Below are 27,296 nucleotides of genomic sequence, written 5' to 3' on the forward strand. Positions count from 1 at the left end.
CAGGTAACTAACTAAATAAAATATTTCAGTTTTCATCTCTAGTTAACATAATGTAACTTTACTAACAATTTCCTATCAGAAGTTGGAAAAAAAAAAAAAAACTAATGCAGAAATTGTAATCTCAAAAATCATGATCATTAATCTGTCAATTATCAACAGCCGATTTATTGGTAATTGTCAATTTGCTTATCGGCACAAACCTAATAACTACTCGATGCAAAGATTTGCTCAAAATTTGATTCTATAACTTTTCATACTTAACTTTTTAAAATTCTTAAAAACTACAGAAAATGTTTATCTTAATTTTTGTTTTTAAAAATCTTTGAAGAAGAAACAGACTAAAATTTGAGTTTTTTTAATACAAAAATAAAAATTAACATTTTTATCAGTTCTGGAATCAAAATAATGTTTACTTGTTGATTGTCAAATGGCCTTGTTTCGAAGGTCAGTTAGTCAACATCTTTTAACGCTCATGACATATCATTTAAAATAAGCCTTCAATATTTCCAGTGTCCGGATCTATGTCAATATCATAAAAGCAAGGCCGTGTTGATAAACCAGGCATCGTCATTATCTAGAAAAAGTTTTTAAAGAAACAATTAGCTATTTGTAAGAAAATATTGAAATGTTTTTGAAAAATGTAACAATTTAAAATAATTTGTGCTGTTCATAAAAGAGTTAATATTAACCTTTTGCTTGGTTCTTAAAATTTTTATTGTGCAAAAAAAATTTTAAAAAAATTGCAAACTGTAACATTTGCTATTCGCAACTCCAACAAACTATAGGGGGCGCTGCAGCCACTGTCTAATGGCCGATGAAAAAACTAAAACAAACGCATGCTGTAACATATAAATTGCTTCTAAACTTAGGAAATGATAGATATTTTTGTTCGCATGTATGATTTTTTGTTCTTTATTCATTTGAAAAGATTTTTCAAAGTCTTTTGGTTATTCTGACCCATGTAGAAAGAGATTAGAAATCAAAAAGTATTACGAAAGTAAAAAATTATGCAGAACACACAGTAAGTTGTTCTGAAGCAGCCATTTTCACGATGTTGAATTCGGAATTCATAAATTTTTGGTTCGCTTCGAATGGCATTTTCATTTTGTACCGTTTTTTCTATACATTAGTACATATTAAGTTCAGTTTCATGACATTTCCGGCATTTGTGGACATTTTTGTCACATAGTGCACATAAGTGACAGACTATCAAGAGTAATGTTTAACACTAGATAATTTATTTCTATGACTATATGATTGGATATCCAAAGAAATCATGCATTTAATTCATTCGTCATGGAAATGATTTACCTGATATGCGAAATCTTGTCAAGATACATTATTCTTTCACACAATTTTAACCATAACCCTATAAACAGATTTTTGGCGAACTTTTATTTTTTATTGTTCAAATTCTTAACGTTCTTTCTGGATTTTTCAATCTGTTCTGCGATAAATATTTTCAAGAAAATTTATCTGCATACTGTCTATTTCAGTAGGATACTGTAGTAACAAAGGTTATTTAAATCTTTTATGTGGAATTAGGTTAAGGAAAAGTGTCCAGTCAATGTTGTTAAGTTCGTTTTTTTTTTCATCGAATTGAAAAACTGATATTTATTTAAATTCACTCAGAACAAGATAAATAAAATGTGTACTCACAGTTTATATCAGATATTTTTGATGTTACGCTGTTGCGGATGACGATTCCAAATGATGAATTACGCAAATAAAAAAAATACACACAACAAACTATTTGTTTTGCCCAAAATGAACACATGGAACGCAATGTTTTAGTTTTGTCGGCAGTTTTGTAAATCTCCGCAAGGTAGCGTATTCGAGTGCTGGAGTTGCGAATTACATGAAAAAAATTTAAACCAAACATTATGTGATAAGTCTATTGATATAAATGAAACTGTTAACTGAACATAACTTCTCTGATGTTATTGAAAATTTAAACTTACTGCTCCAACTAGAGGGTACACAAAGCCTGCGCCTGCACTTAGCTTGACATCAGTTATTGGCAAAATGAAGTTTTCAGGAGCTCCTTTCTTTGCGGGGTTGTCTGTTAAGGACAGTGGAGTTTTTGCCATGCATATAGGCAGCTTACCAAAACCCTTAAATAAAAAGAAAAATTTAAATCTATACTAATATTATACAGAGAGAGGGCGGATTTTTGTATGTTCAAGGTAATCTCTGGAACCACTGCACCTACTTGAAAATTTCCTTCACTATATGAAAGGTGCTTTCTTACTGAGTGACATAAGCTATAATTCGAAAAAATCAGATAAATAGTTCTTTTTTTATTCCAATTTAGGCCCAAATTTCACATTAATTCCCGAATATGGGAGTGAAAAATTACTTGCACATATTAATATTATATATCATTGAAAAGGGTAGAATGTTCCACGTTCTAAACACTTTGTTTCAATGCTCTAACTTAATTACAGCGTGCGTAATATGCGTTTTTAGCTCGAACTTCTTTAGGCTTAGCTTAAATTTAGACACTACTTTCTTCATTAAATCTATCAATAAAAAGTGAAGGAATTGTACCACAGTTTTCTTTTTGACAGCATTGGAAAAAGTGAGATTTTTTACTCCAGATCTCTCTCGACCTATGGTCGAGAAAATTAGCTTCTATCTTCAAAGAAAAAAAGTTACAAGCGTTTTTAAATCAATTTCGAAATATGTCATTTTGATTCAGGTTGTCAACCATTTTATTTTCGCGTTTCCATGGTTACGCTTTTTGAATCCATTGTTTATTTCCTTATTTTGCATCTGATTTCTTAAACTTATTTTATTTCATGTTTCCATGGTTACGCTTTTAAAATCCATCTTTCGTATTTTAATTTCTTAAAAGTATTTCAATATCTGTCGTCATTGTTTGGAAGGGTGATTTTGCATGGTGTTTTTTTTTCTTTTATTTAAGCCTGATTGTTGAATATATGTCACTTGATACAATTTTTATTCTCAAGGTAGGACGGGCAATGCAGCTCCTAATATATAAAGATTTGAAAGCTACTGTTAATGTGATTTCATACTTTTTTGTTTGTTTGGCGAAACATTTATTATGTCCAAAGAAAAAACATCCGCTTCACTCGCAAAAGCGCTGGGTTCCGGTAGCGTGGTCGCTTGGCGCTGAGCAGTTCGGTTAAGGATTATTGTTTTAAAGCAACCGTAAATGTAATTCATTGTTTTGGCGATTTGTTTTGAAAGAAAAGAAACTTTTGATTTGTTTTTATCCGAGTGAAATGTACGACATTTTCTTCTTTTTTTTTTTGACAATGATTTTTTAATGTTACACTGGATGGTTTTTTTTTTCGTTAGACAGATGGATTATGATAGCGTGGTTGCTGTGGAGTTTGGCGATAAGCAATAGAGTTGCAGAACTATTTTTACATTTGAAAGACATAATTTGATGTCTTTTTTTGTTTATTTGGCGAAATATTTTAAATTGCAGTAAATATTGCTTCACTCGCTAAATAGGGTTTTAAAGCAACTGTAAATCTAATTTAATGATTTGACAAAAAGTTTTAAATTCCAAAGAAACTTTAATAGTTTTTTTTTTTTTTTTTTGAAAAGGTGTGCACGCATTTTATACAAAGAAAAATGATCATTTCATATCAGAGGGGGAGGGGGCATCAATTTTTTTATTCAATGGACTTCCATTAAATTTTTAGCATGGGCATCACTGTACAGAAACTGCTAGTGTGTAATAATGATACATTTATTATGACTGCAGTTATTCAATAAACTGCTTAGTTTTACCTGTGATTCAAACAGATTGATCATTTCTTCCGCTTGAGGTGTCAGCTGGATTCCATCAGCTCCATATTGTTTTGCAATAATTGTAATTTTATCTACAATAGAAAGCTTCAAAAAGAGAGAGAAGGTAATAAATTAATTACAAAAATATTTCTAGAACAGAGTACACAAATTATATTAGTTTCACTGTATTTCAAGACAAGAAGTAGTAATAATAAAAATGAAATGCTGATATTACAAAATAATCCTGTTTTTTAATTCATCTAAATTCAATTTTCCATTCAAAATATAGGGGGAAAGCGGGTAGGTTTTGGAAGAACACTCGAAAATTGTAGTTTTTGGACTTTAATCGCAACAATTTCGGTTTTTCTCCCTAGCAGAGTTCTTGAACTTCAAAATAAAAAGTGATTTTTGTATTATTTCAAACCCAATATTTATTTATTGTCACTTTTAACAAACATTTGAAAAACCCGCTTTGCCCTACTAGGGAGCCCAAAGCGGGTAAGCTTAATTAATTGTGATTTGGTACATTTGCCAGTCAAATATGAAGTTATAAATGATTAAAATAGTTGACTAGCTACCTGCCATTATAAAAAAAGATATGAAACAGTTGTTTTTATCCAATTTAAAGTCAGAACATTTGTTTATAAAACATTAAGAAATAACTGATTGAATTAATAGACTAATTAATTGCCATCCTAAAAAATAGTTTTTTAAAGTTGCACTTATCCTATTGAAATAGAAAATCTAAGTCAGCACATACGTCAAGAAATCATAAATAAATATGTGATTAAACCCTATACTCTCTTTGCCCAACCCATTTTTCCCAAAGGCACATTTTTTATTTCAATAATTTAAAAAAGAAACAAACGGAATGACTATCGTAGTTTGTAGGTGGATGGTGTCAGAATAACGTAATATTATTGACGATCAAAAAAATTAGCTGGTCTTCGACTAATTACAAGTTAGAAAACCTCTTTTTTTTAAGAAATGTATTATTTTTTAGATTTTAAGCCTGGTTGCGCCATGCTGCTTCACTGCTGCTTCACTGGGACTGATTAAAACTTGGGGGGTGTTAATGTAAACACCACATACGTATGCATCGCCACTTACATGGGGGGCGGGGGGATACAAAGGCCTACCTGTTTCACACCACCCTCCCTTATATATATAACCGGGACATGGAAGCTAAAAAAGGTCTCATTGCAACTCATTGAATGGGACTGCTTGCAAATTAACCAATGATTGTAGCTAAAAGTGTCACATGTTAGATCTAGCAGATGCGGCTGACGTAAAACGCTTTCAAAGACGAGAATTGAAAAACTGACACTTTGATTGGCAGATGTAACCATAAACTTTAAATGGCTGACATATTTTAATTCAAAAAGTAAAAGTATCTTTCATAATTTATGTATTTCTCTTAATTTCACAAACTTGTCAAAAATATCACCAATTGAACGATGCTTGATCAGGGCAGATAACGGTGGATAGAAACATATAAATGTAAGTTTGTTTGCATCATGTGTTTCCCCTTTCGAACAAATTAGCTGTAACATAATTTTATTCAGGGGTATTTTATTTATTTATTTAAACCCCACTAATCACCACCGTACCAACTCTGATGAGGGTTTAAACCAGATATGGTGATTGAGGGGAACAGAACAGCTAACGAGCAACCAAGCACTCGCTTAAACAATTTTGTTACATACTAATACATAATAAATACATAAACACATACAAAAACATGAAACACTTAAAAACACAGTAATCAAGTGAAATAGAATGTGGAAAAATTGGCTTGGCTCACCCGTGAACAAATGTTTGCAATGTAGTTTTTGTTTAACGTTTGTTCAGGGGTTCGTTAATTGAGGAGACATTCTTTATCTTACCAAATTGATAACTAATAAATCAGTAGTCATTTGAAAGAAAGAAATTTTAGTAATAAAATGTTTTTGAACTAAGTTCAATAAGCAATAAAATAAGATAGCACTTCAATATTTGTATTATTTTGTATGTGTTTATGTATTTATTATGTATTAGTATGTAACAAAATTGTTCAAGCGAATGCTTGGTTGCTCGTTACCTGTTCTCTTCCCCTCATTCACCACATCCAGCACTCAACATATGCACCTAAGTTTTTAAATTATGAGTAACTTAAAGCTCAAATTACAAAAGCTTAGTTCTGGCACCCCTTACATTATTTTTTGAAAAGGTCCATAATGGGGGATTGATAGCTGAAAGTGTCATGGGGACATTTTTGTATCTCCATTTCCAAACTATGATGAACGTAATAATCGTCTCTCAGATTTTACAGAGCCTATTATTCATTACTAGAGGTACCCGTAAGTAGTAGAAAAAAATTCATTTGGTTCGCTTGCATATTTACAAATATTGGATGATGAATTTCTCGCCGATTTGCTATGTTAATTTGTTCACCCATGTTCGCATAGAGTAGTTTGCTCGTCCATGTTATTTGCTAGTCCATGTTATTATAGTTAGTTCATCCACATTATGATAATTTGCTTGGTAAAATGTTCATTAAATTGGAATAAAAAAGAGCAAAATTGAATTTTTGAAAAATCGCTTCAAGGTACGAACTAATTTTGTGCCAAATTTCATGAAAATAACGGTCAAGGCCCTATGCACGTAACAGAGATCCAGACATCCAGACTTTCAGCAAGACAAAGTAAAGATAGATAAGGGGCAATAATTTGACTACTGTGTTTGCAGTGAAGTATCACCTTCACATTCAAGTCTTATTGAACTTTTCCATAATGCTTCCAATATTGTCCATTAAAAACATCTTTATGTTGTCTTTATACTACTTATTATTATTATTCAATTTATTCAAAATAAGCAAAAATATTTACAAAAACAGATCAGTGTTATTGGATTATACAGGGAAAGTATTTGATTAAATGTAGATCTTTAAAATTACATCTATGGGGAAATATTTGTTTTTACTTTCTTCTATATCTAATATATAGAAGTAAGTTGGATTCGTGCAAATTTTCGAATTTCGAATTTTGACGGATTCGAACATTTTGAGGTGTGCCGAGTCCATTTTGACCATTTTTGGAAAATGTCTCTCTGTGTGTGTGTGACCAGTTTTTTGTGGCTGCTCTACAGCAAAAAACTACTGCATAAAATCGAACGAAATTTTGTACACGCATGTGCCCCTATGAGAACTTGTGCCCATTGGTTTTTGAGGCGAATTCCTCCAAGGGGCTGGAGCAATGGGACGTTTTTTGAGTTTTGCGTGACTGCTATTCCCCAGGAAGTAACTGGCAGCATCAAATAAAATTTGGTCCATATGTTGCCCCTAACAGGTACAGGTCCCGATTCAATTTTGGTGTTAATAGCTCAAACGGGGGTTGGGCTATAGAACGTTTTTTGTTGTCAGTTGTGACTGCTGTATCTCAAGAAATAATGAACGTAATCAAACAAAAATTTATCCACAAGAAACCCTTAGAGGGTATAAGAAATGATTCTATTTTGGCGTCAGCTGCTGAAAAGGGGGGTGGCGCAATCCAACGTTCTTTCTTTCCCATTTTGAGTGCCGTATCTGAAGAAGTAATGCTACATTCTGGATGAAATTTGGAATAAATATGAATCCATATGTAAACAGGTGTTGGTTCAATTTTGGCGCCATTTGCTCCAGGGGGGGGGGGCTGATTTCTTTTATTTGTGTGAATAAAAACAGCTTTATAATTGCAGCAATAAGAAAGACAAATCGTAATAGACTGTCGTCTGCGTTTATCTCGTGATTTTAATTGCATGGAAATGATCGAAAATATTATCTTAATGATTTAAAGTTTTAACTGTTGCCATCTCGTGTTTGTTAACAAATAAATGTTTGTAATTATTTTAAGCAAGGCTTTTAAAATAATTTTCAATTTTCATTCTTTGCTTTACTTCTGAGATGAATCAAGAATTGGGATGGTCGTCAAGTTTTGGCACATGTAATTTTGTTTTTGTTGGGAATATTGCTTCCTTGTTAAGCATGGGGAGGGATCAGAATTATAAGAAAGATATAGAAGAAAGTTTTGTGATGGCCACAACATACTAGTTTCTTTTTTTCTTTTATAGATTTTATTCTAATAAGCAGAATATTAGTAGGGTTATATTACGTGGGGATGACAGTATTTTATTTGCTAGGGCTGGTGTCTGTGAGAGGCTGAACAAGTAAGATTGAAATCAAACTTAAGTGATCTGATAAAAAAAACTTAAATGCTTCAAATGAGGCTTTACTTACATTCAAGTCATACAGAAACTGGAATTTGGAGCTTTGTTCAGTTGCAGCAATAACTGCCTCAGCTAATTCTTTTGCACCTTTACCACCTTCAGAAAAATGGCTGCAGATAACACAGCGGAAAGCTCCGCTTTTGTTTGAAAGCTCTTTTACCAGATTTAACTCGGCATCTGTATCAGATCTAAATAAACATCAATATTAGAAATATAGAACTATGAAACATTTTTTAAACTTTTTTGCATAATATGTAACATTAAATTACTAAGCATTGAAATAAAATGCATCATAAATCTCTAAACAAAGGTCAAAAATCAACTATGTAATTTTTGAGAAAAGAAAGAAAACTCTGAGAAATATTTCACAATAATTGAACAGATAATACATGTTTTTTTAAAGACTTTGTTTTAGATTCAAATGAAACTCCAATATTATGTTCAAAACATTGAAACATAAAAAACTGCCCCAACTGCTTTAATCAAATAAAAATTATCAATTAAATTAGAGCAAAAAAAGAACACTAAAAATATACCCAAAACGATTTAGAGCAACAATAACAGGTAATCCAAAGGTACTTGCGATCTGTATGTGTTTCTTCAAATTACAAAATCCTTTCTCAACTAGTTCAATGTTCTACAAGATAAAAAGAAAAAAAAATATTATGAGATTCTTTTTTTTTAATTCAAAATAATGAAACATAATTATGTTCACATTGCAATAAAGTTGGAAAAATAAACATGTATACATCAATTAAAGGATTTTTTGAGGGGGAGGAGGGGTAGTAAATTAAAGTCAATTTGAAAACCTGCCTAAAGGCAACATAAGAAAACTCTTCTAGCAAAAGGCCTGCAATGATATAGGGAACCATTGATACGTTACCATATATCCAAACAGATACTAGAATTCCTAAAAACTATAATGTTTCACTTCCCAATATAACTAAAACAACTATAAATGAATCAATTATTCCAGAAAGGGCATAAGTCCTACAGTAATCCATTGAACTTATGCCCTTCCTGAAATAATTGATTCAAAGGCAATTCTAAGCATTTTGACAGAATTTGATGAAAAATTTAATCAGCAAATAAAGCTAGAAGAAATTACCTCACAGGGTTCACACTAGGGAAAAAAAGTAAGGTGGGATCCCCCCCTCTGACAAAACTTTTACGGTGCAATTTAAAAATTGATGTGAGCGTTTTTTTGTTTTTGTTTTTTTTTTTTTTCATTGTTTGAACATTTTAGATACATATTTATCCGAACAAAGAATTTGTGTATCATGTTGCACAAAACTTATTTTAAGGATGATAACATCGATGGAGAACTAAATTTCTGCTACACAAGCAAGATTTTTTTAAACACTAGATAGATAAAAAGAATCTATATGGCCTCTTGCATAGTTTGTTGTTCAATAAATCGAACTATAATTAACTGAAAGAAACAGAACTTTTTGACTTTTCATGATATGACCCTATTTGATTGCTTATTAAATCATTTAGTCATTAGCCTCATAGAAGTGCAAATGTTAAACCTAGAAAGACGAAAGGGGCTACAGGAGTCTTTGAAGCAACACAAAGAGAGAAAACTTTCCTTCTATTTTTTTTACGCACTGCAAACTATATTACTACTCAACAAATTATTATATTCCTTTACAGGATTTGTAGTCAATTTCAGAAATAAAATGAAGGAATTTCAGAAGAGTTTTGAAGGAGTAAATTGAGATTTTGAAGGAGTACTATTGAGCTTTCCTTAAATGATGTCACACTTTTTACTTCCTTTTACAAAAAAGGAAGTATTGTATTCACGGAAAAAATTTCACTAAAAAATCGGCCTTAATTTTCATTTTTCTCACCCCCGAATGAATGTTGAGTTTTTTTTTCGACACAACCACACGTGGATAAGGGCCTATGAATGTATAGACACGAGAAATATTCATAATGACGATTCCCGAGTTAATTACAACGAATTTTCCTGTGACGTCTGTATGTACGTATGTATCTCGCATAACTCAAAAACGGTATGTCCTAGAAACTTGAAATTTGGTACGTAGACTCCTAGTGGGGCCTAGTTGTGCACCTTCCCTTTTGGTTGCATTTGGATGTTCCTGAGGGGATCTTTTGCCCCTTTTTGGGGGAAAATTATTGTTAATTTCAATGTAAACTCAAGTGATGTTATAATTTGTCGGACACTTGGCGATATATCACCACTCTATTGGTCGCCAAATTTTGTCGCCAACTTGGCAACAAATTTGGCAATTTTTTTTTAATTTCAAATTTGGTTTCAATTTGGACACTGTTGGTGATATTTAGAGAGTAAACAATTGAATCACATTAAAATTTCCAATAATGGGGAAATGACATTAAATTGGAGTAAAAGGAAGTCATGTGATTCAACATGATTTTTCAACATGTTTGACCCCCCTTCCTTTTTGTCACACTTCACCTAACTCCTCCTCTTGTCAATCATATTTTTTATAAACATATTGTAACAATAACTGTGTGATGTCACTTTTTGTCACCCTCTCTCTTCCCCTTGTCACAATTTCATGAACCAGTCTCCCCCTCAAAGCATGACGTCACTTGTGGATGACTCATTTTACAATATCATAAGTGCAATTTGCTAAACAATTGTTCTTTAACGCAATCACTTAATATTGTACATCTGCTTTTGTATTTTTAAATATTTTAAATAATAATTAGACAAACTGACTTTTGCAGCTGAGAGTGGGGTGGAGGGAAAAGCAATGATCATAAAACTTGAAAAAATAGCCAAGCACCATTTAAGCATGGTTTACTTCATTTATGAAATGTCTTAGTCATCTAATAATATTTCCACCTTCAACTTTTATAACTTTTATGATAAATTTGTAAATCACATATTTACGAAAAAATAAATATACAAAATTACTACATTAAAATTGCCCTTATACCTTCGCCCTTGTGACGAAGTTAAGTTGTCGATCAAAGTACACTGTCATAGAGGAAGACTATGTAGTCTTGAACTAAGAAAGAAGGAGTTTGAAGAAGTTCAAACCTAAATGAAGAACTTAGAAGAGCCTTTCAAAAAAAATTCCTAAATGAAGGAGTATTGGAGGAGTTTTGAGAGAGCGTACGAATCCTGTTTATATTTAAATCCTTTATTGCTTCTTTCCACTGTTGGCGTAAGTCTTTGGTAAGTACTTCAATGCAAGCTTCATATGCAAATAGACATGCTCATTTCAGTTTCAACACTGAGACCAAAGAACATAATAACCTAATTCCAACAAAAGTTAACATTTTTCCAGCTCCATTTTCATAATCTTATGGGGTTTTGTCAAAATTAATGGTTTTTCTGACATTTTTGATCAAAATAATTTTTTTTGGCAGTTCTAGGCTTCCCTGAACTGTGGAAATCCTGATTAATGTTGGTTTTTATAAGCTACTTGGGGGCTTAGAGTCACACAAACTACACCCACTCTCAGTTTGAGTAACCTTTGTGTGACTGTGGGTATCATGAGTCCCCAGGTGACCCCAGGCCTGCTTAGCAGATTCATAGATTTCATGCATGTGTGTTTTAAGAGCATTTACAAAAATGAATGGCTGTCAATGACTTAGAATAAAACCTTTCTAAAGCCCTTACCTCTTCTGAGTATGCCTTAGGAAGTGCTCCAGCTGGTATATTAGGTCCTCCTCCATGCAATTTCAAGGCTCTTATAGTAGCAACAATTACTACACAATCTGGTTCTAGGCCTGAATAACGACACTTAATGTCACAAAACTTTTCAAAGCCAATGTCTGCACCAAAACCAGATTCAGTGACTAGAAATAAATGAATAGCATTATATATTTTCGGGTAGATATATCAAATCACGTCTACCTTAAAAAGTATTCTAAAAAAATCTGTTCAGTGTGATCTCTTGCCAGTTATTTGGAAACGTCTGCAATAAAACGTTTTGAAAAGTTTATTTTATTTATAAATTAATCAAACAACTAAAATTTAGCAAATTAATACATGTTTGTGGAGCACTAATGTTTAATAAGGCCATGAATAATTTATTTAACAATGGAGCTAGAAGTTGGAGGGAAATAAAAATCTCTTTTTCATAATTAACAAAACTTTTGAAATGTCCCCACCCCCTGCATAAATAGATAAAAATAAGCATCAAAATGTCATTTTGTTATTCCTTTTAATTAATTAATCAATTTCTTTTTTTTTTCTTAATAATTATTATTATTATTTGTATAAGTACTTTTGTTTTCTCTTCCACAATCAAAATGACAAATTACAGCGTTTTGGTTCATTGAAAATTTATCACATCAAGCAGGATGTTCTTCTAACTGATATACCAATAAGTGGGCTTGACTAGTTTGTTTACATCTTCGCGGTTACGTTGAAAAATTATGCATTTTATCTGAATACTGATGTAAACTGAATTTAAATTATATTTTGATCAAATAGGTTAGTCTCCTCTTTTCTTCATGCAAAGCATGCTTATTTTTTAAATCAACAATTACAGTCTCTTCATGTATTTTCCCATTAGATTAGACAGATTAGAATCCTTTTATGTTAAAAACAAAATACTAAATTAACTTTTTGTAGAAGTATAGAACTACACATTATATGAAGTATAATAATTTAATCAGGGGTGCCCACCCCCCTAAGTGCTATGGTGCACCCCCGTAAATATTGCAAAGACCTCCCTCCAAAAATGAGAAAAATACCCCTCAACTCCCCCCCCCTCCTTCTAAAAAATTTCAAAGGAACATTCTGCGCCACGACGACCCCCCAGCCCCCCAGGTGGGCACCTCTGATTTAATTATTTGTATATGTGACAGAAATAAACTTGAATCATTAGATTTCAGATATCAGATAATGGCTTCTAGCATAAGCTACATTATATGGCAAAGCAAGTAATTTCAAAATTTTATAAAAATTGAGTTACCCACAAATCCACCCTCCCCGACAATTTTTAAAGCTAGTTTATCTGCAATGATGGATGAGTTTCCATGTGCAATGTTTGCAAATGGCCCTGCATGCACAAGTACAGGAGTCCCCTAAAAAGGAAAATACTGAAAATAAATTAAGTACTGAGATTCAGGAAAACATTCTTGTATTTGAAAACAAAACTAATCATGGTTAAGTCAACAGCAATTCATCGGTGCAAGAAATGCACTTTGCTATGCTGCACTAATCACTTACTAAAAATTAAACAATATTTCAGAAAGTGAAACACATTTTGAGTACTAAGTTGACTTAATATTTATAAGGAAAAAGTTAGAACAAAATGTATTATTGCACACCAAAAGTGCCTGAACTTAAGGGGGGGGGGAGCATAAAAGATGAAAAATGTTATAACTCATACAAAAGAAATTGAACCACAGTAGTAGGAATTTCAAAAGAACACAGGCACAATGAATGGAAAATAGTAAAATGAAAGTATCATGGAGCAGTAAAAACATAATTCATTAAATTAAGTATTTTCTAGACAAGAAAGAATGCTGCGTTTTGACAGGCAATCATTAAATGTATGTTTTTAAAATATCCATAATATAGTTCAAAATCTTTGTTGATCTGAAACAAAACTGATTTTGTTTAATGCTAAAAACAAAAAATGTCGCCTAACTGTTTCAAAACATTTGAGATTTTACTGTACATAACAAGAAGGTTATTTAAAATGACTGGCTCTTACTTCTAAAGTCTGCATCAAATTAGGCCGTATGGCATCTTTTAGTAAAACTGCCAGTGCTCCAGTAACACCCTAAAAAAAATTTCAGTGATTAATTAACAGATATATCTGAAGTTTTTTTTTAAGTAAAGTCATTTACATGTGCAAATCATGCATAAACAATGCAAAGCAAACCTTCATCAAGGTACTTAGAATAATTGATGTAGCTCACCAAATCATCAGCAGTGACAGGATTTTTTTCAGTATCATTACCAATGACAATTTTTCCAAGTTTCGTTTTCATATCTGCCATGTCCGACGTCAAAGCCAATATTGCCATAATCTCACTAGCAACAGCTATGTCAAACTGGGTCTATTGTACATACACAAAAATGTTAAGTACACAATACGCATTACAGAGAAGTTATTCAATGAATTTAAACGAGATATTACGCATTTCATTCATTAATTAAAGTCAAAAAAAAATTTAGCAATATCAAAATTTAAAAAACAAGGCAAAGTGTATGTTTATAATATGTATGATATTCGGAGAAAATCATAAATGAGATAGGATGCTGTTGCGAAAATGTTTCATGATTAAATTATTTATCATGAAAAGTCTTGAAAAGAGAACAGTGCTAAACCATAACAACTTTAAAGTACATTTGGCCGTTAATACATTCAAGTATTTTTGAAAATTTGAGCTCATTAGATTTTTTATAGCATGCGTGTAAACTCGTAAAAAATGCAGAGGAGAAATTTTTCCCTGGATTTTAGGTTGTATCATAAAATCTGAACAGAAATAATTCAAAAGCTTGTACTTCGTGATCGCATTGTAAAAATACTTGTTTTTAATGGGTTACAGTTTAAGAGCTTATATAACTATTTTCTAAAAGATATTGTCATCCAAAGTGGCTATCAAAATCATTCAAGTGAAAAATACCCTGTTTTTAAAGCGCTGTAGCTCAAGTTGGTCACCTTGCATCTTCTTTTTGTTAATACTATTAGAAAAAGAACAGACTTTTTTTCTTCCAAAATAAGTTTTTTTTCAATGGTGTTTTTCCGAATAAAGATAGAAAAATGAGTTTGAAATTCTTTCTGTCGTAACAAATTGCCATGTTTAAGCTCAGTTTACAGGTATTTTTATCACACTAGAAGCCTGAAATTTTAGAAGCTCAAAGTACTTTTCATTGTTAATACGTTCTAGTACTTAGTTTTTTTAAATTTGAGTTCATTGACTTATATGTAGCACACAGGACCGCGGAGAACCAAGGTGGGCCCCTTGTCAGTTACGTCACCGGGCCCCTCCCGCCTCCCAAAATAAGAAACAAGAACGAAAAAAGGGGGGGAAGAAAAAAGTGGGGTGGGGGAGAGGAAAAAAACAAAACAAAACTGCTTACGAGAAAACAATTAACTCTATTTTAAGTGCCACAGAGTAAATTTTTCTAAATCTTGACGTTTTCTCTTGTTTGAAGTTTTTTTTTCTTTCTTCCTTTCTTTCTTTTTTCTTTCCTTCTTTTCTTTCTTTCTTTTTTTTTTGCGTCAGCATTGCCGGTCCCCCCAAGGCCCGTGCCCCTAGTTTCTGGCTAGGCTGAAGTGGCCTCTTGTCGGGCCTGGTAGCATGCATGCAAAGTCGCAAAAAAAAACGCAGTGGAGAAACTTTTTCCTAAATTTTAAAATGTCATAAATTCTGCACAAAAATGGTTCAAAAGCTCTTACTTTGTAATTATATTGTCAATATACATGCTTTTAATGTGTTATGGTTGCAGATACTGATTTTCCAAAAGATATTGGCATCTAAAGCAGCTGCCACAATTGTTCACGTGAAAAATAGCCTTTTTTAATGCACTCTAGCTCAAGTTTGTCCCATTGCATCTTCTTTTCGTTGGTACCATTACAAAGAAGATACCTTTTTACAGAGAAATATTTTATTCTCTTGTAATATTTTAGCGGCCCCTTAACTTCAAAATATTTTAGTGGCCCTGTGCGGCCGCACAGTTTTCCACCCCCTAAACACGGCCCTGCTCAGGATTTATACTTATGATTTACTATTAACTTCGGTTGAATTTGGAATATTTAAAAAAAATTTGCCAAAAAGGAAGTCAATTGAAATATTACGAATTAAAGAAGTATTGCTCGCTTTAAGCGGGATTTGCTCGTTAAAAGCAAGTTATGCCCTTACAGACTTAAGCGAGTTTGACTGCATTATATTTGAATCAAAGAGGAAAAGTGCATATTCTGCATTGTGCTTTGTAAGAAGGCTAGCAAATAAAGCCACAGATGTGTGAGAATAATATTGTGCAATGAACTGTTTGAAATTTAAAAAAAAAGTTTCAACCATGTAATTAATAGAGGTAAGTCTCATTCAGAAAATAAAGAAAAATTCAAAAACTATGAGTAAAAATTTAATATCTATGAAGATTTTTAAAGAAGTTGGTGCTTAAGCAGTAGTTCATAAAACATATTACTCCTTGATTTAAAAAAAATAATAATAATTTTTAAAAAAACTTAGAGAAAGGCACAACAAAGTATTACCTATTGCCTTAACATTTTAAATGCATAGCAGGGGTGCCCACCTGGGGGGGGGAGGCCATGGGGCACATGCAGCATTGACATTTTTAGGGGGGTTCGAGGGGTATTTTTCACTTTTTTGGGATGGGGGCTCTTGCTTTTTTTTTGGGGGGGGGGTTTGCAACATTTAGAGGGGGTGCCTCCTTGTTCTTAGGAGGTGGGCACCCCTGTGCATAGCAACACTAAGTAGGACAAAATTGAAGAATAAATGATTTTAAAATAAAAACCTTAACTATAACAAATTATAAAATAGTGATAACTTAGTTTACCTCTCGAGTCATTTTCTTCTCAGTTGCAGCCATACCAACCATTATTTTACGCAAAAACCGATCATTGGTATCCAAAACTTGATTTTTAAAAAAGAAAAAATATCTTTAAAACATGTACATTTAAAAAATTAAAATTGAACAATTGATGTAGTAAGAAGCAAAGAAATTTAAGTGGAGCATAAGTATTGAGTAAAAAGCATGCAAAGCTCAAACCTAGCTTGGCTTACATTGATTTTTTTTTTCTTTTTTTTTGAAATCATGCTCTTTAGATGCACCTATCAGGTCTAGTAATACCTGCTCTCGCCCCAAAACATACGAGAGTTAGCCCTACCATTTCCCCTAGTTATCTCCAAATTTTTAATCTGGCAACTTGCTCCTTGGTTCTTCAATAAAAAGCTTTTGTGCTTACAGTGTAATCTAATAAATGTAATTCACTATCTTCTCAGTGAAAAAGTGAAGTTCTCTTAAATGTGAATTTATTGCAAAATGTTCTGTTAAACATGAAAAATAAAGCAACATAATAAGTAAGACTAACCTTCTCTCTATATCACGTGAAACCTTTTGGGCAATTTTATTCTTTCAAATTTGCAAATGTCTGAACTTCCTTTGGAGAAAAAATTTAAATCATTGGTGCATCAATTATAATAAGAATAAACTTCTCTTCTAATGTATTAATGTTCCTTATTCCCAAAGTCGGTAAGGGAATTCTTATAGTTAAACTGTCAGAATTGGACCATAAATGCGAGGTGGAATATTAAACCTTTATCTGTATCATCTTAATGACAGAGAAAGTTACAGAAGAAGGTTTAATACTCCAAATGATAAAAGGGACAGAAAATTGAAGGCAGTCAGTGTATATAACACTCTTTTGTTTTTAATGAGTTGAAATAGCCACACATTGAACATAAAAATAAACATTAATATATTACCTAGTCAACAAATGTGCTGCAGCTTAGCTCAATAAATAAAATTCAAATCGGCAAAAGAAAAAAAATAGCAATTAATTTTATTAAAAAACTGATGGTGCAGCACATCAACCTCCCATACTTGGAATAAGCAGAGTTGTGTTGGGGATATGGTGATGGAAGTAGTATCAATAAAAAGCAGTATATGTGCCATATGAAATGCCATGGTGAGCATCTTAATGTGCTGAGAAGGAGTAAACTCAAAATAATAGTTTGCTGATACAGTAGAAGACCGTTATAACGCACACCTTGGGACAAGAGCTTTTGCGTTATACAGGTTTGTGCGTTATATAGATCATTTCACAAATTTTGAGACTAATATTTAGAATATATCTATATATTAGCACTTCAGAAGGAGTTTTATCTGCAATGAGTATTAAAGCACCAATATTACAATTAGTTATTCACAAATAAATATGTTTCACAATCAAAATCCTGCACTTCTGCTAGCTTCATGGTTTGCATAACAGCTGCATTTTCAAGAGCTATCTGGTGTTTTCTATTTACTATAAGTACTAATTTTCAATTTAAAAGCTTTGAAATAAGATGGAAAAAAGAAAAACTTTCAAAATTTAATTTGCCTAACAATTTTTATTTTTGCAAAGCAAAACAGAGGGATTTTTTAAACTTCAAAACCTATTGTTTACTTCTGAAAAGTAGTGCGGTTTATAGAGAATTGCACTATACAGGTCGGCGTTATAAGGGTCTTCTACTGTAATAAGAATTTTGCATTTAGTTTTAACTTGGGGCATGACCCTATTCCAGACAGAAGAAATTCATGTTTGGGTATCGAACTTTAGAGCCCCAAGTACAGCACTGAAAACGAAAACACCCGGCCAACCTCAGATCTTTTTAATGCTGAAAAATGTGGAGCATGTGGCGGCATCCATCTAGGAATCTCCAAAGAATTTAGCACTTAAGGGGTCTGGTCTAGAGGCGCGATTTTGCGGGCATAATATAAAAAAAAAACTGTAACCTTTTTTACCATCAGTTTTTATTGATATTTGAGAAGTATAAAAATATATAATAGTGGGGGAGGGGGAACTCAAAATTGAAATCAGTAGAGGCCGGTAAAGTGGGGACTCAGAAAATAAAAGTGTCTACTGGTTGATGAGATTCCAATTCTCCTGGTGATTTGAAACATAAAATTAAGGTTGATTCTTATTAAACAAGGATGTAGAATTATCTGGACATAGCCAATTGGGAGGGATTTTTTTTTTTTTTTTTGAGAAAATGGCGTCTTTTTGGAAAAAAAAGGTCATTTATGGCTCTTTTTTTCAACTTTAGTAATTCTTTGAAAGTAGTAAAAAAAAAGAAAATAAAATACAGAAACCCCTACATGGAGACAATTTTGATAGTATTAAAAAAGTTTGTACCAAATTTCAAATAAATAGGTGCATTAGAACTTGAGATATCTTGTTAACCGTATTGAAAAAAGTATTTCCGAGAAAAGCAGGTTTAAAGTCTAAAGTTGCATTTCGGGTAGTCTGAGTGATTTAATGGTAGAGCTATACTTATATGTTTTTAAACAGCCATCCCTCCCTTATACAGTGTTCCTTCCTATATCTCAAAAGCTACATTTTCGGCAGATCTTTCAGCCATAAGAGCAGTTCTGCCTTCTTTTGAAGCTTCGGAAGCTCGTACCTCGGAGCGTTTGCTACGCTGTTGATCTCGTTTGCTCGCTTTTGCTTTGTCTATCTAGTTGCAAATTACTTCCTCTTTAACTTTTTTAAAAATACGTTTCATATTTGAAATTTGAATTTAACTCTGAAAAAATACACAATACACGACGAACGTACACATGCGTGGCCTGATGGTTGTTTGTCAGATATATATTGAGAAAAAAGAATTTATCTTAACATAATTAACTACAACTCCGAAAATAATTCGAATTTCCGTAAATGCTATTTCGCTCAGTTGTAATTTAAAATTACCACCATTATGGATATACTCTTCCACAACACATGATGATGTTTACTGCACATGCCATTGCTACTAGTACAAATGGCACATATATTGCTCACAGCATACAGCGTCTGCTCTAAATATGGGACATTAATAAGCCACACCCCATATTTAAGTAAAAAGAGGCATTAAATAAAACTTACAACCTTCATTTACTTTATATGTATATTAATGCATATTTTATCACACAATTAAAATATTAAGAAATCATGCTCCATATAATTAGAAACTTACGGAGTAACATAATTTCAATTTCTGAAACTGACTCATTTTGTATCAAATCATTAAATTTCAAAGGGGCAGCAGAAAACATAACTGATATGTTTATAATAATATTAGAGCTGTAGATCTCCATAGCTGTCTGATAAGTTGAAGCATGACCTTGACAATGTTTACTTCTTTTTGTGTTGTTCAGTGCAAAGAGGATTCATTATTGGCATGAATTTGTGGAAGAATACTTACGCAAAATTATTACAAAAGTAACACTACTAAACTCAGGCGAATCACACTTCCATATCACTCCAAAAAAAAAAGTAAACATTGTCAATAATTAGCTTCAACTTCTCAGAGCTACAATATATTACGTAATTTCAGCATTCTAAATCATTGGTGGTGTGCTGGTAGGTCCAAGACAATCCTTCGGACATACAGGTAATAGGCTACACAAAGTTTTAAACATTAATTTATACATACAAGAAAAAGATAATACAAAAAAATAACAAATATTTTTGCTATATATGATTTGTAAATGCATTATAACAGATAGGTACACTTCAATAGGTAATATATAACATTTCATTAAGTAATATTAATTAATATTTTTGTTAAACTGGATAATATGCACTAAGATTTTTAACTGGATATGATTTAGATTATAGGTATAATTATTAGGGTATCACTGAATGTTGTACAAATTTATGTTAAAATTAGGGAATTGGTATTACTAGAAAAATATTTTTTCTTCATATTGAGTTGATAGTTTTTGAAATGAGTTACGAACCTCTGTGCCAAGTTACGGTTGTAGGATCAATGTTCAGACGAGCAAAACGTCTACGTTCATCAGCAGTTAGATCATCTGGATCAGTTTTATCAATACCTAGTTTCTGAATATCGTGAAAAATAACTTACTATTTCATTTGAAAAGAAAAAAAACATGATTATGTTTTCATTATATACAGTAGAGCCTTGTTTATCCAGATTCAATGTCTTGACTTTTTAATGTTCACATTTTATAATTTTAAATCATGATATTGGAAGAACATCACTATAAGTACGCCAAACATTCATTTTCATTATGATCTATTAAAGATAAAGAGTTTGAATAACCATGCTTTATTCAAATGACCCTCATGTTTGAAACAGAACACAGTGGACCAATTTTTTAATCCTAATTTAATATCTTGTGTTAATCCTAATTTAACATCCTGTATTAATCCAATTTTAATATCTTGTAAACAATTATATGCGATTTTGTAACAAAATGTGAGTTTTTATCCTAATAAACTGTTTGCATATTTAAGGATCTATTTTGCTTATTCCCCATACTACCCAGATAATCGATTCTCTGGATTACCTGTTGTTCAAGTTAGTCTGGATAAACAAGGTCGCATTGTACTTCAAAATTCAGATATTTACCTGTAAACGAGCAAGTTGGATTTTAGAGAATTCCTTTTTGCCTTTTGTTACTTTTATTAATCTTTTAAACAGATCCTGAAAGTGGTAAAAACATAATATGAAGAGTTTAAAGCACATTAAAAAAAAAATATTAAAATAAATGTACATTAAGTGTGATCTTTCTACACCAAAAAGTCAAGCAGTTTTTTTCGAAGATTTCAACACAACAATTGATGTTAGATAGGTTAGTAGTTCATATCAATACATTCATTTAAAAGTTCTTACAATTTCCTGACTTGACTTAGTCAAAAATTTTCTCATTTTTTAATTTTTTCTTCATGATACCAAAAAACCCCAACCATTTTCATGCAGAGAATGTCGATAATTGATATGTATATACCTTTATTGCAATATGAAAGCCTTGCATCTTTGTGAAGTAATCTTAAAAGATTAGATGCATTTTTCAAAAAAGTATCCATTTTGAGTAAGCTTGCCAGATTACTGAAATGTTCAACTGGAGCACCAGTTGTCCCCCCCTCCCCCATAATAGCGTCAGGAGTTTCAAAAGAGTTCACACCCCTGGCTGGTTTTTAGTGTTTTAGAGGGTAGTTGATTCTCAATGCTATGTATAAATGATTGCAAACTACAGACCTAAATCAGGGGTAATTATAAATGCCACATGCAGATAAACATAAACTTTTCCAACATGTTAATATTCATAAATTACTTTCGTAAAAAGGTGAATAAGGAATAAAAGTTTGAACAATATTTACCTGCACTTTTTTTTCATTGGCTTCGACCTTTTTTTATAAAATCTTTTTGGTTTTAATCTTAGTTTAAATCCTCACAAGTTGATCCAATATTAATTTCACAAGTCAATGTTACAAATGACAAAGTAATTAAGAGGACATTTACAAGTTTCCTGTTTTCTCAGAAGATTATAATTTTAAAAGACAATAGTTTTTATAGAGCACAAGGAAAAATTGCTTTTCTCCATTCAACAAGAGCTACTTCTGGAGAGAGATCAGGCTACATGGAGGACCCAAATAAGGAGTCTATTTAAATTTCTCTTTGTTGTGCAATTGTGCAGAAACAAAAAAAGTTGAAAGTTTTTTTGTAAAATCCCGCAAATCTGAAAATTGAAAATCGCGGAATTTTGCTAATTCAAAAAAAGTGCTTCTTCTTCACTAATTTATTAACTCTAGAGAAATAAATATGGTTTAAAGGTACATCATTCTTTTATTCCCAGAGTACTTACTAAGAACTGCTTTCCCTTACTTTATTTTTATTACTGGTTGCTTAAATGATTTACTAGCTTGCTATGGGACATATAGTACATCTGTATTTTCAAATTAAAATTTTAATTACAAATGAAGAGAATTTCTTTTACTTCATATAGAAACTTAAAAAATCTCTGAAACTAAAAAAAAAATCCAATTCTTGTGCAGGATGCAGAAAGATTTGAGGCACTGAAAATAACATATACATTCTTTTGCTTGCACTTGAAAAAGTAGCTTACATTATTTTACACATGAATAAATAGCAATCTCTAAACCTCTACTATTGGTTTATATATTCCTAATAACTTACTAAAAATTGGACAAAATCAAGCATGCAGAGCAAAACTACAATGTTATTTTTTTGCAATCAAGATTTTTTTTTCTTCTTTTTGTTAAATTCCTGTAATTTTCTTCTTGAACTTATTAAAAAAAAAAGGATTCACCGACTCTAAAGATTGAAATTTGAAGAAAAATCCCAAGTATGTAACCATTATTTTTATTTCACACATTTTAATTCTTGAAATACAATAAATGAGAAATACAAATTTGCTATGATGTGTTTTAGATTAAAAATATGCTCTACTTTAAGTACCTACCTCATCGCTTTGAGTTGCTTCATGAAACATTCGAGCATCAATCTGTGCAGCCAGCAAATTGTTTGCTGCAGTAACGGCGTGAATGTCCCCAGTCAAATGCAGATTGAAATCTTCCATTGGCACTACCTGAGAATATCCCCCACCAGCAGCACCACCTGAAAAAAGAAAAAGAGTCATAATTCTTTTGCTTTCAGACTAGGGTCCAAATGAACTGAAAAATACTGACACAATGTTTCAGTACTTTAGTTTTTTTAAAAATAATACAGTCCGAAAGTAAACAAATGACCCTTGTCAATCATTTGGGAAAACGAGTCTGTTCCTTAAAATACGTAGAGAAGGAAGAAAGGATGCGTGTCATATTTTGGAGTTGAGCAACATTTTGATGATATGAAAAAAAAAGTATAGTTTATTTTCTTTATGTGATTATTTAGATCTAAAAAGTTTAAGTTGCAGCAGTAACTGCATTGAGTTGGCAAAAAAGTAAAAATGACGAGCTTTGCATTGTTTATTGCAACCCAATTCTCTCTCATTTTCAATTGAAATTAATTATAGGAGGCGTTGTTATCTCTGACCAATGGCTGCTTTAAGAAGTGAAACCAAGACCCACCCACTAACGTAGGACGTGACCTGTCCAATGAGACATCTGCCTTGACTGCACAAAATTAAAATGTTTTACCTCTTTGGCTGATTTCTTAAATTCCAAGGTGATATATTCAAACTCTAGAACTAATGACACACACTTTCAAATTCCGTTTCAATTTTCCTCTCCATGTCTCACCTTGACAAAAATGGACAATTTTGAAAAAAGTCGGAGCCGAGGGTCAACTCTTCGCGGTCACATGTTATCTGCCCTGTTGCTTGAAAGCTAATTTGTAGATCATCAAGATTGCCTCACCACTTTATGGGTGACTTATTTATTATATAATAAGTTATACAGACAATTGAGGCATTTATAACTAAACCAACAATTTTATTGTTCTGCAAAAAAGTATAAACTGAAGTTTAAGTTTTCTCAGTGATAGCTATCCTTTATTCTACAGGTATATAGTATATGCACCACCTTGATTTTCCTTTTAAAGCTGCTATATTCAATTGAAGGCTCACCTACATTTTGCAGGAAATTAGTTTAAAATAATTACAATTCAGGTTTTAATTACCTTGGAACGTTGGAATAAATTTTATCTGATGCAGAAAAATCAAAGTTTATTTATGGATACTTAACTCTAATTTGTGTGAGTATTTTTCCGTCCTCATATTAGACAATCTATGCAAAAATGTCGATTAAAATTGGAATAAACTAATAAGTAATGATTATTTAATTAATTAGGTTATAGAATATTGCATTGTCATTGGGTCTGGTTATATACCGAATTTCAAAAGAATCCAATTGCAGGAAGTGGGTGAAAATTGAGTTACAAGATTCCACTCGAACAAACATACACCAAACTAAGTCAATAAAACATAGTAATAAACACAGAAACATTTGAAAGTGCCAAGAAAGTTGAGAGAACATACCAGGTACAAATAAAAAATCATGCAATGGAACTGGAAATAATTATTATTTTTTATCTTTACACACGCTATATAATATTACGGGGGGTATATTGGAAACTAAGGTCTCCTATTTTTATTTTTGTGGAAAATCGAATTCATTCACAACTTTGCATACATCGTTAGAAAGGACCGTTGATTTGCTGCTCATTGTGGACGTTTTCTGGCCCTGGCACCACTTTCGTACGTTTCTGACATCTATACACCTCTACTAACTGACAATGAATTTCTATCAGAGAAATCTTTTTTGCATTTAAAAATCGAATGATTGAGTGCAGTTCGCACCTAGCAGGCAATCGAAGGCGGAGTTCTATCCTAAATGGCTGCTAGGCAGTGACTGAGCGTCGCAGCGTTGCGCAGCTTGTTCTACTTTGTGGTGAGAAAACCGAGGAACACAGCACAGTCGTCATATTTTGCCTCTCATTTGGAAATGCCGTTGTTGTAGACCTTACTTTTCAATATACCCTCGTAATAACAATAATATTTTTTTAAAATACATAATGTGCAATTTTTGATTGTTAAGTAGTAAAAAGAACTTTAACAGCATTTATTTTTCTTAAGCAAATTTGTTCATAATGATCAACTAACTTAATATTGAATCAATTCCTGAATTTTTAACAATAGGGTTGTTTCCTTCAGTCAAAAGTACTATTTTTAGTCACTGAAATTGATAGAACAAGCAAAAAAAAAAAAAAAAAAAAAACATAAAACCAGAAAATAGTTTCATTTTCCCAACAGTTATTTTTTTATTAATTTTTTTTAAATGTGTGATTTTTCAAACAAGGCGTGGTCTTTATGACGTCACAAATGATGCACTTAGGCGGATCTGCCTTCCTTGTTTACACATTATGATAATCAAGAACCTATTAAATAACTGCACTCTACACAACCATATCGTTGCCAATACATGTGAGTAAAGAAGCAAATTAAATAGTGTGGTTTGTGAATCGCATTCCATCATTTGTGATGTCATCAGCAGAAGCGTAAACAATGAAAGCGCAACTATTAAAGTAATTTTTTTTAAAGATTAAACTTAGTCAAATTATTTGAAAAATGGTCAGATCCTATGTCTTTAAGCATGCTCTTTCAGAAAAAAATACTGTTTAAATTTTGGAAAGACCCCATTCTAATATTATCAAAACCTTCAAACAAACTTTAAGTCAACTCATATAAGAATGGAATTTAAATTTCAATAAAAGTAAATACATTTTTCATGGTAGGCGCTACATACTATAAAGATAGTTTAGAAAGCATTCTTAACTTTAATTCCAAAGGTTGGTCCTTGAGAAGGTTGCCGCAAACAAGCAATAACATTTCTTTTCAAATGTACTCCTAAAGCTTGAGCTAATCCTACGGTGGTTGTACTTTTTCCTTCACCCAATGGAGTAGGTGTTATTCTAAAACATTTCAATTAGATCATTTTAGTCAATTTTGATGTTATTTTCAATAAAATAACTTATTGGAGAAAAAAATTCAAAAGTTCAAAAATAATAAGTATTACTAATGAATTAAATGAAAAAATAAAAAGAATAAATACGATCTGAAAAACTTATCACCGCTTGTTTAATACAAGTAAAAATTAATTAATACACTTAAAATAAAATATGTAATGTATGAAAAATATGTATGAAGTAATTTTAGTAATTGTGACAAAGCAACATTCACATAAAAAAAAGTTTTAAATACTAATATTAAACGAATGTGCGAGGAACTGCTACAAATTGACTACTTACCCTGCAACCACTACATATTTCCCAGGACATCTGTACTTACATCTCTCTAAGACAGACAGGTGTACTTTAGCTTTTTTATCCCCATAAAGCTCTATTTCATGTGGTAGAAGGCCTATTTCTGAAGCTAGGACTGATATATCCTTTAGCGTTTGAGATCTTGCAATTTCAATATCACTGAAAAAATTATTGTAATAATTAAAACAAAACGAAAATTAAAATTAATTTTTAGTCATTGAAAACTCATTTTATACAAATACAAAAGTGACGACCAGCAACAGGCTCTGGGCTCAGCTAGACTGGTCCTAGTCAATTTACATTCCCCAGTGAAGATCAATGGCCCTCTTAAAACTATCTAATCCCTTGCTCATTACCACCTCTTCCGGTAAGCTGTTCCAAGGTTCCACTATCCTGCTAAAATAATAATTTTTCCTAATATCCATGTTAGCCTGAGATTTAAATAACTTAAAACAATGACCCCTTGTCCTGTTTTCAGTGCTAAACTTCAGCCCCGTAACATCTTTCATTTTAAACTGAATCATGTCCCCTCGGTCTCTTCTTTGCTCAAGACTACATTTTTAGCCTTCAAAGCCTGGAATCATAGTCTAATTGAGAAAGTTCATTTATTAACCTTGTAGCCCGTATTTAACCCTTTCCACAATACATTAATAACTTTCTTAAGATAATTTTATTAAATTTTTTTCATGCCAAATAAAGTAAATGGCACAATAATTTATTGGTTTGAAATTTAAAAAAAAAAGACTCAAAAAAGGGGAAAATATTCACTTTTATCTATTTTTTGTTTATAGCAATCTTCTGGTTAAAGCATATAGTATACATTTAAAGTAGAATAAATGCTAAATTGGAGATATTAACTAAGAGAAGAGCATAAAATTTCAGTTTTAAATTTCAGCTAACTTGCAGCAATTAGCTGCACCACAACAATTTATAAGGGCAAAGTGTACTTTTATAACAAAGCCTTGTACTATGTCATGTTTAAATTCCTTGCTCTTATGATGTGTTATATTACATGAATATTTAACACTCAAGAATATATAACAATAAACATATTATTTAATATGGCCACTCATTTAAATACATTT

At 31.8% G+C, this 27,296-nt stretch overlaps 1 protein-coding gene across 1 annotated transcript in view; it reads right to left on the bottom strand.

Moving 5' to 3' along the window:
• Positions 1 to 353: 353 nt before the first annotated feature.
• Positions 354 to 27,296, bottom strand: part of LOC129227821 (uncharacterized) — a 52,301-nt gene continuing 25,358 nt past the window's right edge. The window contains exons 11-25 of the mRNA XM_054862437.1: positions 26,197 to 26,370; positions 25,724 to 25,860; positions 22,913 to 23,067; positions 21,058 to 21,132; positions 20,423 to 20,525; positions 16,493 to 16,569; positions 13,885 to 14,025; positions 13,677 to 13,745; positions 12,930 to 13,041; positions 11,627 to 11,805; positions 8,544 to 8,644; positions 8,018 to 8,195; positions 3,766 to 3,870; positions 1,962 to 2,114; positions 354 to 574 (exon numbers count right to left, since the gene is read on the bottom strand). Of these exons, the coding sequence (XP_054718412.1) occupies positions 485 to 574; positions 1,962 to 2,114; positions 3,766 to 3,870; positions 8,018 to 8,195; positions 8,544 to 8,644; positions 11,627 to 11,805; positions 12,930 to 13,041; positions 13,677 to 13,745; positions 13,885 to 14,025; positions 16,493 to 16,569; positions 20,423 to 20,525; positions 21,058 to 21,132; positions 22,913 to 23,067; positions 25,724 to 25,860; positions 26,197 to 26,370 (1,849 nt within the window). The 3' untranslated portion in view covers positions 354 to 484. The remainder of the gene's footprint in view (positions 575 to 1,961; positions 2,115 to 3,765; positions 3,871 to 8,017; positions 8,196 to 8,543; positions 8,645 to 11,626; positions 11,806 to 12,929; positions 13,042 to 13,676; positions 13,746 to 13,884; positions 14,026 to 16,492; positions 16,570 to 20,422; positions 20,526 to 21,057; positions 21,133 to 22,912; positions 23,068 to 25,723; positions 25,861 to 26,196; positions 26,371 to 27,296) is intronic.

This window comes from Uloborus diversus, chromosome 1, assembly GCF_026930045.1.
Source record: "Uloborus diversus isolate 005 chromosome 1, Udiv.v.3.1, whole genome shotgun sequence".
Taxonomy (NCBI): domain Eukaryota; kingdom Metazoa; phylum Arthropoda; class Arachnida; order Araneae; family Uloboridae; genus Uloborus; species Uloborus diversus.